Below are 13,532 nucleotides of genomic sequence, written 5' to 3' on the forward strand. Positions count from 1 at the left end.
AAAAGGTTCAACAGAGTGTGAAAATTGACATTTAGCAAATAGCAATTCAGCCTTCATTTTTAGTGGAGCTGCTTGAAATAAATGGCAGGTTTTAAACAAAATGTTTGTTATATTGGATGTTGCTTGTCTCATTACTGCAGTTAATTAAAAAGGGGGACAATAAGTCAAAGCCAGAGTCAATAAGTTTGTTAATAAAGATTTAATTTGGTGGAATCATTATAAATTGACTGTACAATGAATGGATATGCCATGGGAATGTGTCTGCAGGTCCATGAATGGGTTTTCAGAAATACCCATCAGGTTGTAGCCAATTTGTCGTGCTAAATAAGCTCTTCAAATCCACTTAGGCAAGTGTGTACATGCTTCCAAAGGGTATCACCACTGAGTAGGTGATGCACAAAGACACACCTTTTTCTTTTTTTTTTTTTTTTCCAGCAGTTTTTTAAATTCTGCCATTCCAAATCCTTTTTAGCTTTGTTATCTCTGTATTTCTCATTGTAAGTGATTTACTATTAATGCCAGTCTTTTTAGAAGGAATAGAATAAATCAGCAGAGAGGAGAAAGAGTAAATCATCACTGCAGCGAGTGCTGGAGGCTGAACCTGAGCACTATCCATGTGAGATTTTAATCCACCTGACCCTTTTCCTTTATTGCTGACCAAACAGCAGGTGAAAACCCCATGGGCAGGCAAACTTCAAAAGTAATTTTAGAATGAAAATCCAGATTGACATCTCTTCCTCAAGCAGTTCTGATGCAGGAGACTGCATGAAAGGGCTGATGCTCATGACTGCAATATTTGCATAGTGCTGCACCCCTGCCAGTAATCCTCTCATTGGAGTGTGGGTTATCACAGGAAAGCAATTTCTGTGGCAGGGATGGCATGCTGGTCTGCCCTGCAGGACTTTTCAACACTCTGAAAAACTGGAGAATAAGATAAAGAATTTGCATCATGCTGCCTTCTTTCAGAGTAAAGCAGAAGAGCAGATCATGAAAGTAGCAGAGATTTCATCCCAATGAAATCCCAAGTAGCCCAATTTCATCCAGCTACTGACTGCACCTGACAGTCACCCCAAATCAGAGCACTATGTACTGTGTGTGCTAACAGCTACAAATCGTTCATCCTGCACGTTTTACCTCACTCAAGGATCCATCTTTTCATGGTGTTTTATCATTTTTTAGCCTAACTCGGGTGGCTTTTGTCCTGCCACCATCCAGCAGCCTGTATAAACTTCAGGAAGAAGCTGATTGAAGCCTGGACTGTTCCCTCCAGCACAGTATCGCTGTCCCTGTGCCAGTGGCTCAGGGTTGCTGTGAAATGTGGCCCTACAGCCTCCTCTGTGATGTGTTCATCTCCTTGTGTCTCTGTGGGCAGCACTTTGTGAGACATTGGGTAGCAAATGGTGTCAGTGGCCCCGTGGAAGAGCCACAACATTTGGTTTCTGTTTCTTTTTCTCCCCCAGCACAGTGACAGTGCATCAAGCTAATACCCAATCTTAGCAGCTTCTTCTGCAATTCTGCTTGAAAGGGTTCCTTCCAATTTATGCCTTTTAATTAGAAGCTTTCAACCTGTAATTAGAAACTTACACCAGCCCAACCTTTGTTTCTTAAAAAATGCATTTGTGGTTTAGGCAATTATGGTAACATGAAAAGTAATTATTTCTCTCCGTGTGTGAAATGAGCCTGGTCGTTAGTGCAGCCAACAGGAGGAGGAATTTATTTTCTTTCCATTTGTTTTAATTTATTATAAGAAGTTACATAATAAGCAAAATAAATGGGTGGTTTAGGTAGCAGATGAGGCATGTGTAACTCTGGTTTGGGGAGTGCAGGGAGGCTGTGGGCAGTGGGATCAGAGGCACAGCCACACTGCAATGCCAAGCCCCCTGGTTACCACACACAGGTGAGCCATGAAGAAATTTCCAGACCGTTAGCCATGAAAAAATTTCCAGACTGTTATTTGAGCAGTTTTGACCTGGTCTGTGTAAATGTTCAAGGAGTTGTGGTCAGGTGTTTGTAATAAAAATAATTATGGGCTCTTAGGTGCCAGCCTTGGTTAGAGCTCAGCTTGCCTTGTCATAATGTCATTTTCTGTCTCACTTCTGACTGTTCCTGCCACTCACACACAGATGGCTCTGGGTGTCCCAGCTTGCAGTTAAGGCTGGAAGCTGGACCAGCCCAGGTGAGGAGAGGGATGTTGCAGTCACCTCTACACTTAAAATAGGAATCATTATTTTTACATCCCTGGATCCCTTCTCTGTCTGCTTAAACACATCATCTTTTTAAACCACATCTGTATTTACCACACATCGTGTTCAACTATCTCCCAATTTCTATGATAATTTCCCTCCTTGATTTATAAGCAACAGAATTTTTTAATTATCCAGATGATTTTAATTTTCTCAGCCATACCTCCACTTTGTTGAACATTAATCTTGCACTTTTTTCTTACACAATCTCTGCCCTTCACCATTTCTCCAGTTCATAATGACACTAGATCTCAGTAGTATTACACAGTCATTTTTCTCCCTAGATTAATTTGATTTTATCTGCTTGATCTCAGGTTTTGTCTTCTAAATACTAAATATATTTGGCTTCTGTTATACTATTCCAGAAATTACTTTAAATGTAAAACCAAAACTACCCTAAGACATTTAAGACAACTTTACATAATTACCTTGCCTTCAGCAATTCCTGTGCTGTAGCATGGTAGGCAATCACAAGGAATTTATGGTTGTATTTTGACTGCTCTGTGTTTTCCTAGTTTTGCTGCTTTTTAGTGCTCTGAATTAGCCTCAGCTAGTGCAAAGTGTACTGGAAGACTGCAGCAGGGGATTTGCAGTGTGGTGGGAGGAACCATATGTTCAAACCTCTCCTCTTGCTGAGGAATGGCATTTTTTTGGAGGGAGAATGAAAGCTGGTTCTCACCTGCTTGGTGCTGCAAGACAATACCCTCCCTACAAACTCCTCTGATTACTCATTTGTCTGGACCCTCTCAAATCTTCTTTTAATATTAGCTGAGCATCTTCCTCATGCTGGCTTTGCCCTCCTCTATGATGGTTTCACTGCTTTAGTTAGCCCTTTTCACAGAGTTGTGGTCTCTGAAGAGATAATTAGATATGTCCATTACATGGTCAGAAGAGTATTCTATTAGCATCAACTCTCTTCAGGAAAAGTTCACTGAACACAGGACCCATAACTCAAACTGGGGGAAAAATACATGAACTGGTGCATTGGGCTCTGAGATGAAGTTACCAAAACCAGCAGCAGATTTATTACACTGCTGGTGATGAAACACTCCTTGAAGCTGTAGGAGCTCTATTTAAAAAAGAAGAAAGAAAAGTTGTAAACACAAGGCTCCCTATCCAAGGAAACAGTAAAGCTTGCAAAGTTAGCACAAGGGTAATTTTCTACTCCTTTTTATCTTTCTCTTGACTCAGCTTTGTACAAAATCTCTTCAGCATCTGTGTTGCCCAAACACAGATGAGAAAATCGGTTGCACCCCCTGCCATTTGAACCAGACTTATCTCTAACTCAATTAGAAAACTGTAATTTCCAATAAAGCATCATTAGACCTCTGCACCTGTCAGGTCTCTGACAGATTTAGGTGGGTTTTGCTTGGGAATTACCTGTGGTTTGTGGAGATAGCTAAAATAATTTCCATTTACTGTTCAATGTATTACATTATAAATTGCATAAGGTTTTGGACCCGAAGCCATAACAATCTCTTTCAGATTATGGCTGCACTGGAATTGTCACTCATTAGATTTGCAGCATAAACACTGGAAACTGTGGTGATGCACACTGTCAGACTAACCAGTATTTACAGTGATAGGCAGGATTTACAATTGGATGACATGATAATAATATATCCTTGTTTACTTCTCTAATTAATGTTTCTAAAGAAAATACCCTGGAAACGTTCCATAAGCAAGATTTATTTCTGTTGATTGAGACTGTAATCAGATGTCCCTATTCAAACAGTAATTGGTGTGCTTCATTAACATGTAATTGAAAACAAGATTTATGTCAATGCTAGGCAATAAATAACAGGGATACATATTTTCTTATTAGTGATGATCTCTTCTGTAAGCTCTCAGAGTGCTTGCTGCTTTTGTATTGTGCCACTTAGGTCATATTTTGTCAAAATCCTGGTGTCTCAGAAAAAGACATTGTGCATTTAAAATCCTTTGGATTTTAACCTCTGGCTCTGATGTACCAAGGCCAGCTCCCTTTTTTTATCTTTACTGCTTGATATTAGACTCGCTGTTCTTGCCATATTTTAGCCTATTATTTTCCCATGAAATGGCAATGCCAGTGGGAAGGAATTGTAGAGATGAAGGGGAGACTCAGGGCAGAGACAAAACTTAGCTTGAACTTATTTTCAGTTGAGGTTTTCACCAGGTTAGTCAAGGCTCAATTTCTTGTTCCTCCTTCCAATACAAGTAAAGACAATTTAAAATCATTTAAAAAAATCTCTAGGCATTCTAAAAATAGAAACTAAGCATGGTATCTTTGCAATTCAGTAAAACCTAATTAACTTCCTGTTAATAGGGAGAAAAGCATTGTGTTTTGTTCTAGGAGTTGACATCTGTGAGATAACACACAAATAATGAAGTCAGAAGTGTAAGTCGCTGGGAATGGGTGATCCCATTGATTTCATTGAAACAAGGGAGTTAAAATTGAAAACAAATTTCAGCTGAAGAAGCTGGTTCATTACCAGCAAATTGATGGAGGTCCATGTTTGCTTGCTGAAATAATTTACCAATTGTATGAGATAGAAGCCGGCACGGTGCTAACATTGGCTAATTTTATGCTCAACGTGAATCTTATGGCTGGTCAGATGGATACCATAAAAAATAATTAGAGTCATTAGAGGTAATGGGCTACAGCTGCAGTAATACATGCTCTATTCTCAGTCCAGAGGTTTCTAAGCAAAATTAAATTAGCTCCTGTTACCACACTGCTGCATCATATGCTCCTCACCTCCTGTGCATGAACTTCTCTTCCCATTTCCATACTGCGGGCAGCGTTTGTGCCCCACACAGAAAAAGCCCCTTGTGGAGGACTAGGAATTCTGAAGCTTGAGGTCATTCCTAGTTTAAAAAAAAAAAAGAAAAAAATGTGAAAAAGAAGAAATGAGAATTATTATAAAGTGGCAGCAGAAGGTCCTCAGCTCACATGAACTCCTTTCACATGTTGAGGATCATCCCTCTGCTCTGCTGTAGCCTTTGGTGACAGCACAGATTGCAAGTCATGTTTGCATCAGTGCTGGACCTGGGCAAATCTTCCCCCTGAACTATTTACATTCAATTTAACTTTTTAACAGAATTATGCCCACTGTATTGGAAGCACATCAGCAGCCTCCAACTTCAGGTGATACTGCCTGCAGATCTTTAATACCTTCCTTTTTTGCCCAAATTCAAAAGGCTGTTCATAAGAGTAAGGAAAATGCTGCATTGTCCTGGAGGGGGTGAGGGGAGGGACAAGAAGGAAATAGATTATTCCATGGTACTGAGGTGATTCATGTGACTGTTTATGATGAAGGAAACGAAAACTAGAAATCTGGGCAAGTAATGACTTTCCAAGTGAATGACCTTCTCTGGAACCACAATACAAACTCATGTGCTGATTTCCTTTAAATTACTGCTAAAGTTCCCAAAGCAAAGCAGGGATGACACTGAAATTTTTTTCTTCCTTGTTGATTTTCAGGAGCACAGAATTCCCATCAATTTCCAGGGGAGATTTCATTGCGAGATGCCCACATGCCATCACCTCTCTTTAAAACAGGAGGTGCTTTGGTGGTAGGATGGAGTAGAAGGGCTTAAGAGGCACATTTAGCACTGTCCATTAAGGGTGGTGAGCCAGAGGTGAGAGTGCTCAGGGGGAGGAACAGGACTAACACTATTTTTGGTGGAGGTACAAGGCCAGTAGTGCAGCTTGGGAAGGATCAGTTATCCACATGCCAGCCATCTATCCCTGGCCATGGTGACTTCGCTGGCCTCAGTTATTGCAGTAGATAAATGCTTCACAACTGCTAATATATTTATCTTTCCATCCTCCCCATGGAGTTGGGAAGTGCTATTACCTCTCTTGCAGAACTAAGAACTGAGATTAAGGGTCAGATTTGTTATGGCATTTAGGTGCTCAATGGGATTTTCAAAAGTAGCTAACACCCGTTTTAATGAGTGGAACTTGGGAACTTGGATAGTTCTGAAAATCCTGTTACTTGTGTCTTTTTTTTTAAAAAAAATTTGGATTTATATGAAACCTTGGGATCCAGAGGAGTAGTTCCCAAGTTGTGGGGAGTCACCCAGACAGGAGAATGTCTCTTCATCTACCTCCCAGGAGAGTGCAGGTGGGACAGAAGCAATTTCATGGCAGTGGCTTATCTCAGTGCTGAATTCAGCAAGCTGTAACTGCACAGCATTGCATTTACCCTTCCTGCCCAGCTCTGGGAGAGAGGTCAAAATCCAGTCCTGCAAATACTGGAGCAAAAAATAAACAGCGCCCATGGTCAATAAAAAGGGCTTATGTGCCAATTGCTGGGATGGAAAATTCAAGAGCAGGAGCAAATAATGAAACAATCTATATTCATGCAGCCACCTTTCCAGCCTACTGCTCTAAGTACAGGCTTACACCTCACCAGGAGATGGGAATCCCACTAAAAGCTCTGGAGTGTCACACTGGAAAACAAATGTTGATTTTGAATGAATTATCTGTTCATCTCTAAATCATTTTCTTTCATTATTAGTCTCCAAATTGGTTCTGCTCTGGAAGGCAGAATTAGGTTTAAAAGCAGAGCGTCTCTTAAACGCCTGCTTCAAATGAAAGTGTTCAGTAAACATTGCTCAAACCCCCAGAGCATAAACTCCTCAGCTGCTTTCTCTGGCTTTGCATAGATTTTGCAGCTCCTGGTTTATGGTCAGGTGGCTCAGGGATTCATTCAGGATATCAGAAAATAATCAAATGAAATCCCTTACAAACATATGCCCCTTAAATACCAAGGAAACAATTTTTAAGACCTTCCTGTCCTCCTTTACAGTAGCATAAATTGGGACAAGAGTCCCAAAAAGATGGATTTACAGCAATATGGAGCATGGAGGAGAGAGAAGAGTCAGGCTCCAAACCACAGCACCAGTACAAAGCCGTGTGGGCTGCAGACCAAGGTTTTCATGATTGAAAGAGCTGCACTTTGCTGTCATGGTATTTTCAAACATTTCTGTAGTTTTAAGGTTCTAAAGAGATCCCTGGGCTTTCAAGTTGTATTTTCAGCATTAAAAGGGTTGGGTTTGGGTTGAATCGGTGTGTCAGCAGGATTGCAGCTGTCTGAGGCTGTGATTTAGGATGGTGGGGTGGGGGTCAGCTCAGTGAGGAGGGTGATGGAGCAGCAGCAAAGGCCTGGCTGTTGTGTCCTTGTCCCATGTCACACCATGGGCTGTTGGGAGGGTCCTTCGTGCCTCCATGAGGAAAAAAGTTCCGCATGGATTAGAATGCATCCAAAAATGCATCACATGGTTTTCAACAGTGTTTGCAAGATGCTGTTATTCCACTTCTTCAAGTGGAGGAGGGAGAATAACTCTGTTACATGTGAAAGAGAATTAAACTTTGGGGCAGTGTTGTCTAGGACACTCCAGATAATTGATAGCTTATTCAAAGCTTGAATTTTAACTCAGTTGGCTGTTCAGGGGACCTGTGTGCACAGGGAAAGATGTGCAAGAAGCTCCTCTATTGATCCTCCCCCATGACTTCCACAGATTTCCCAGCTCTCCTCTCTCTCCAGTAAAGGTTGGGACTGGGAGGCTGCTCCTGCACAGAGCAGGAACTGAGGGCTGCTGCAAAGGAGGGTGTTTGCACTGTGGTGTCTGAACACTGTTTTGTACCTAGGAGATTTATTTCTCAGTGGATGGAAGAGCTAAGAGATTAACAGATGAACAAATATATTGAGAGAGCCAGGACATCAAAAGAAATTGGAGTCACTGAGATGCTGGAGAGCTGGAGAGTCACCAGGCCATGTTCTTAGGAATTATTTTATCCTCAGATTACCTCAGCTGTTTTGGGGTTTGGACACATCCTCTGGTGAATTTAGCTATATGATTTAAGATATAACTGGCCCAAGCTCTCTGCTGCTCCTCCTGAGGATGCTGCCTGTGGAGCAGAAGGAATGTGTGCCTGTGTGCCAGACCCTGCAGCAAAGATCCTGGGGGCTTAGGGCAAGCAGAGGGTCCCTTTTTCCTCAGGGCAAACACCAACCTGTGAGGTACACCAAGGGTGAGCGTGTACTGAATCCCTGGGCAGAAATCTCCAGGGAAAATACAGGTCAGACAGCTTTTTGTCCTCCAGGCAAGCTGCAATTCAGTCGGGCAGGGGAAAAAAGTGAGTTACAGCAGTCCTTAGGTTCCTCACAGCAGTACCTTAGGTTCCTCACACAGGAACCAGCTGAGGGGTGATAGCAGTGGAAGGAATCAGAAGAAGTTTACATGAAATGTTCTTTCCCTGCAGAAAGCAAAAAGCAGCTCAGAAGGGTTGTGCGGAGGCTGCTAACCATGAGACCACGCTCATTCCTTAGGCATATGCCTCAATTGCTCGCTGAAATTTAGATTTAGTTAAGTCAGCCAGGAAATTATGGATAAGTTTGGGGTCTTGAGGGAAAGGTGTTCAAAAAGCAGCAATATGAAGACACTGAAAAGAGGGACAGTCGTAACTTGAAAAGTGCCACACAGAGGGAGCTGTGCCTGTGCTTTATGGAACTGTTGGCTGCAATAAATACAGCTGAATTCCCTCAGTCCCCCATAATGTTGTCTCAGTACCAGCAGGAGTCCATTTAAGAACACACTTCCATGCACAAATGATTATATATATGGAGAGCAGAGAAAGAGCTGATGCTGGCAAACCCTGAGAGCTGCCCAGGAGAGCTGGGGGTGGTGCTGGGCTGCCCCGTGCCCAGCTTTGGTCCGTGCTGCCAGCCCAAAACTGGCAAAGCAGAGGAGCTTCTGCCCCAGCCCTCCCACCTGCTTCACCTGAGGAGACCACAGCCTCGATCTTGTGACCCTACAGTAAATAAATGATGATGAAATCAACTAAGAGGATTTTCCCAGAGACGGAGAGTTGGTTTTTTATAACCATTTGCAATACAGAGAATAATAAGAGACTGTATTATAAATAAGAAAGAGACAAGTATAATAGAAGACCTAAAAATGGATGATGAACAAGGAAGACTGAACCTTGTGCTTCTGCTCTTTACAGCATTAACCCTGAAGTTAAAGGTCTGGCTGTGTTACAGGGCTGTAGCAGGGCTGTCAGGGGCCTCTGCAGTGTATCCACATTTAGGAGGGGCTGAAGCTCCGCAGAAAACGTGGTCATGCCTGGTGTGATGTGAGCTTAGGACTGGAGACTGCAAATTTTGGGGTCTTCAGCTTGATTGTTTTCATTTATTTCCTTGCATCTTAAACCCTTCCAAACCTCGCATTGTAGGAAGTCAGGAGAACTAATTTATTCCTGCTTGAACAGTGGTTTGAGGAAGAGAAACACCTGCACCCTCTGTGTAGGTGCTCAGCTTTGATGATATCCCCTGTTAGCACTGATTAGTGAGAAAGCTGAACCAGAAATAAGAGCAAGCTGACCTCGGGGGTGGCTTCATTGCCCCTTTTCTCTTGCCCAGCATAGCAAAGCTGGCGTGGCATGCTAGCAGATCAGATCTGTGATGTGTTTTACCATGCATGAACCTTTTCCTCTGGAAGCAGGTGAGAACCTGCACATGAGCAGGGTGTGAGGGGCAGCAGGGCAGCACCAGCAGCCTGAGCAGGAGCAGGAACCCACGGGCTGTGTGAGCCCTGTGTGTTGCAGGCTGGGGCAGCAGGGCTCAGCAGGAGCCCACAGGAGCTGTGTGTCCCTCTGTTGCAGGCTGGGGCAGTACAGCCTGAGCAGGGGCCCACAGGAGCTGTGTGTCCCTCTGTTGCAGGCTGGGGCAGTACAGCCTGAGCAGGAGCTCACAGGAGCTGTGTGTCCCTCTGTTGCAGGCTGGGGCAGTTCAGCCTGAGCAGGGGCCCACAGGAGCTGTGTGTCCCTCTGTTGCAGGCTGGAGTCGCCCACGCGCGCGCTGGTGATGGAGGCTCCCAAGGGCATCGAGATCAACGCCGAGGCCGGCAGCCTGAAGGCCACGTGCAGGACAGAGCTCAGGCTGGAATCCAAAGATGGAGAGGTGAGTGCAAAGCCCTGCAGCAAAGCCGAGCCAAGGCGTGGGTCCCCTGCAGGCCCTGTGGGTCACCAAGCTGCTGTGTGTGAGAGCCTGGGGACAGCGGGCTCTCCTGACTTCACTGCTGCTCACTCTGATTGAACACATCCCATGCAAATCAGGATCACTCCGTGGCAAAGGCTGATTCATTATTTTTAAAGTGCATGGATAATAGCATCTGTTGTTCCAGCAGATTTATGCTGCTGTAAAATGCACACTGCTCCTAAATTCTTTGTTTCCTTGTCAGTTTAAAACAAGATTTACTTGGCCAGCATAATTAAATCTTTTATCATATATTATTCTATAAGAAGAGCTTAATTCACTGGTATTGATCTGAAAAGCTTTTGTGGCTGATGTTTCATTCTGGAAGGAAAGGGAACATTAGGCGACACAGGTTGTTGCACTGGAGAAACTTCCAAAGGGGAAGAGAGAACAATTAATGCTGGTAACAGAGCAAAAGTAAAGTAGGTGCTGAGTTAAACCTCTTCTGGTGTCACAAAATCATGTGGGCACATTGTTTTGATGTTTTCTCATGCCCTCCTCCTGCCACAGTGATGGAAGACACCAAAGGATGAGGCTGAGGAGCTCTCAGTGGAGGAACCACTGAGAGCCTCATCAGGAGGAGCTGCCCATGGAACACGAACCTCCAGGCAGGAGGGCTCCCACATAAATTAAGATTTACCTATCATAGTGTCAGGGGTAAAACATAGAAACACTTTTTAATTGTAGTTTCTGTTATTTCTAAATATTTGCATGTTAAGACAGTCCAAACCTAGACCATGGGTGTTAAGAAAAAAACCTCTGAAAAATACCAGAAAAAAAAAACCAAACAACCTAATACACTGAGATTGAAATCCAAGGCATTTCACAGCTTCAAGCAGTTGCTTTCAATAATAAGATGCTTTTAAATGCACAAATTGACTTGTATCTTTCAGGACATGAGATGGGTGGATACTAAACTGGGAGATTGTTACTGTCATTGCTGATATTCTCAGTCACCCTGTATTATTCTGGGGTTCAGGTTATTTTACTGTATTCTGGCTGATGCCAGAGCATTCCCCTGCAGCTGCCACATGTCTGAGAGCTGCCACGTGTTGTTTGCCTTATGTTGTTTTGTAAGGAGGAATTTAGGACTGTTAGAGCATCTGAGTTATTTATAATAATCACAAAAGTGTTACACATATACATAAAATATGCATAAAATATACATAAAATATACATAAAATAAAGTCAGTGCTGGGAGCCTGCAAGTGTAACTGGCAATGGGATCACAGTGGCAGAGATACTGATGGAGGAGCAGGGTGGTTGGGTGGGTGTGAACCATCCCTGCTCTCCATCTGACAGTGGGCTGCCTCTGGTTGGGTCAATCCAAACCTGGGACTGGATTCCTGGAGGTGTCTCAGGAAGCTAAAAGCCAAGAAAACACGGTGGGAACATCAGCAGAAACAAACTGGAGGTCGTAGTAAAGGCAGATAATGTGTCCATCCAGATTTGTATCAGGCTTTCCCACCCTAAAAGACTTCCCTACCAAGTTTTTGCAGCAGCTGAGCTGTCTGGAGGAAGCTTCTTTAAACACAGAAATGACAAATAACAGCTCTTTCTTTAAATCAGAAATAACAGCTCCCTGCTAATTCTCTCTTTCTCTCTCTCTCTCTCGCCACCTCTGACTCCAGATAACGTTGAATTCTGCAAAAATCAAACTACCTAACTTGCCTCAAGGATCTTCCTCTTCTGCAGGGTCCAGGCAAAAAATCTACGAGCTCTGTGTGTGTCCCAACGGGAGGCTGTTCCTGTCTCAGGCAGGCAGCAGCTCCACCTGCCAGATAAACACGAGCGTCTGCCTTTGAGAGACAATTTGCAGAGGGGCATCACAGGCAGCACAAAAGCCAGTTCTGGTCTCACAGATCCAGCTGCCAACTATTTTTACTAGAACACAGAAAGCCTATCAAAGACTTTTTTTTTGTGTGTGCGCGCGCGTGTGTGTGAATATATATATAAAAAATATATATAAGATATATATATATATATCCTCTGTGTAAAATGATGTTTCAGTACAAGGAATCCCAGGGTGACCCTGTTACATTTGTGTAGCATTTCTCTTTCCCACACCAAAATTTACTGGTACAATCTGCTGAATTGGATCTGATGCTCCCCTGGACCCTTCTGTATTAAGACAGTGCAATGATCACCCCTCGTTTTTGATCATGTTCTCAGAGCAATGGGATTGCTGGCTGGGCAAGACCCTGGAACCAGTGCAGAGCCACCACCATCCAAAGGGAAGAGAAGCATCTCTGATTATTTTTGGGCCATTAAATCGGTGGCATGAAAAAGAAATAGTTGTAAAAACAACAAAACAGCCAGATGTGCTGTGCTGATCACCTACAGTGATCCAAGATACCTGAGATTTCTCTTTAATTGTCACCTGAAGCATGGCTCCCTCTTGGGAGAGATGGATGCACTTGGCCAGTAGGAAAGTCCAGACCTTCTTGAAATAATAAATATGATTTTTCTGAAGGGGTTCAACACTGGCCTGTGCATGGCCAAGGATGCCTTGTGCTATTCAGGTGTGACACGTCAGGTCCAACATTAACTTAAAATCATCTCTGTTCTGGCAAAACTGGTGTTGTACTTGGTTATTGGAAGGAACAAAATTGTGAAAGTCGAACTAAGTAGAAAAATTCTGAACCTCTTTTGCTAACAGGTGTCCTGGATCGCCCTACAAACTCCCCATTAACACCTTCAACTTTGAACACATTTGGTGTGAAGATTTAAGATTTGGACAAATACCTGTAGAAACAGAGAAAATCAACTAGAAATGGAGGAAATCATAAAATTAAGTGTATAATGTAGATGCTACACCAGAATCTTTGTCATCTTTCTTTTCAAGATATACAGTCCAAGGTCACTTAGATTTGGTGGAAACTGCAAATATCAGAGATGCTGACAATGAAAGACTTTTTTCAAGGATTTATAAAGATTGTGACAAAGCCAGATTACTGGAAGGAAGGGCTTTGGATGCTGGTTCCTCCAGAATTTGAGTCCCCAAAAACTCTGTGGTTGAATCTTATCATGGTTGCATTTTTTCTTTATTTTAAAGTCTAGGAGTCATGGGCAGGATAAAACACAAAAATCTGATCTGGTAACATTACTTCCACTTTTGAAGTTTTGGGAAATAATGGTAAGAGCCCAGATCCTTGAAATCTGACCCATAATTTCATCCACATGTATGTAAAAATCCTTAAAAAAAACAAATATACCAATAAGGCAAAAGTTTCCAAGTGACAGAAAATCTCACGAGGACAGC

General features: G+C 42.9%; 1 protein-coding gene across 14 annotated transcripts in view; it reads left to right on the top strand.

Moving 5' to 3' along the window:
* SGCD (sarcoglycan delta) overlaps window positions 1-12,999 on the top strand; it is a 308,234-nt gene extending 295,235 nt beyond the window's left edge. For 13 of the 14 annotated variants that reach the window (XM_038150498.1, XM_038150503.1, XM_038150510.1 and 10 more), the window contains 2 exons: window positions 10,072-10,195; window positions 11,902-12,999. In XM_038150498.1, coding sequence (XP_038006426.1) covers window positions 10,072-10,195; window positions 11,902-12,075 — 298 coding nt within the window. In that variant the 3' untranslated portion in view covers window positions 12,076-12,999. The remainder of the gene's footprint in view (window positions 1-10,071; window positions 10,196-11,901) is intronic. The other variant, XM_038150509.1, reaches the window with a different exon arrangement.
* Window positions 13,000-13,532: the final 533 nt, after the last annotated feature.

Source organism: Motacilla alba, chromosome 13 (genome assembly GCF_015832195.1).
Source record: "Motacilla alba alba isolate MOTALB_02 chromosome 13, Motacilla_alba_V1.0_pri, whole genome shotgun sequence".
Classification (NCBI taxonomy): Eukaryota; Metazoa; Chordata; class Aves; order Passeriformes; family Motacillidae; genus Motacilla; species Motacilla alba.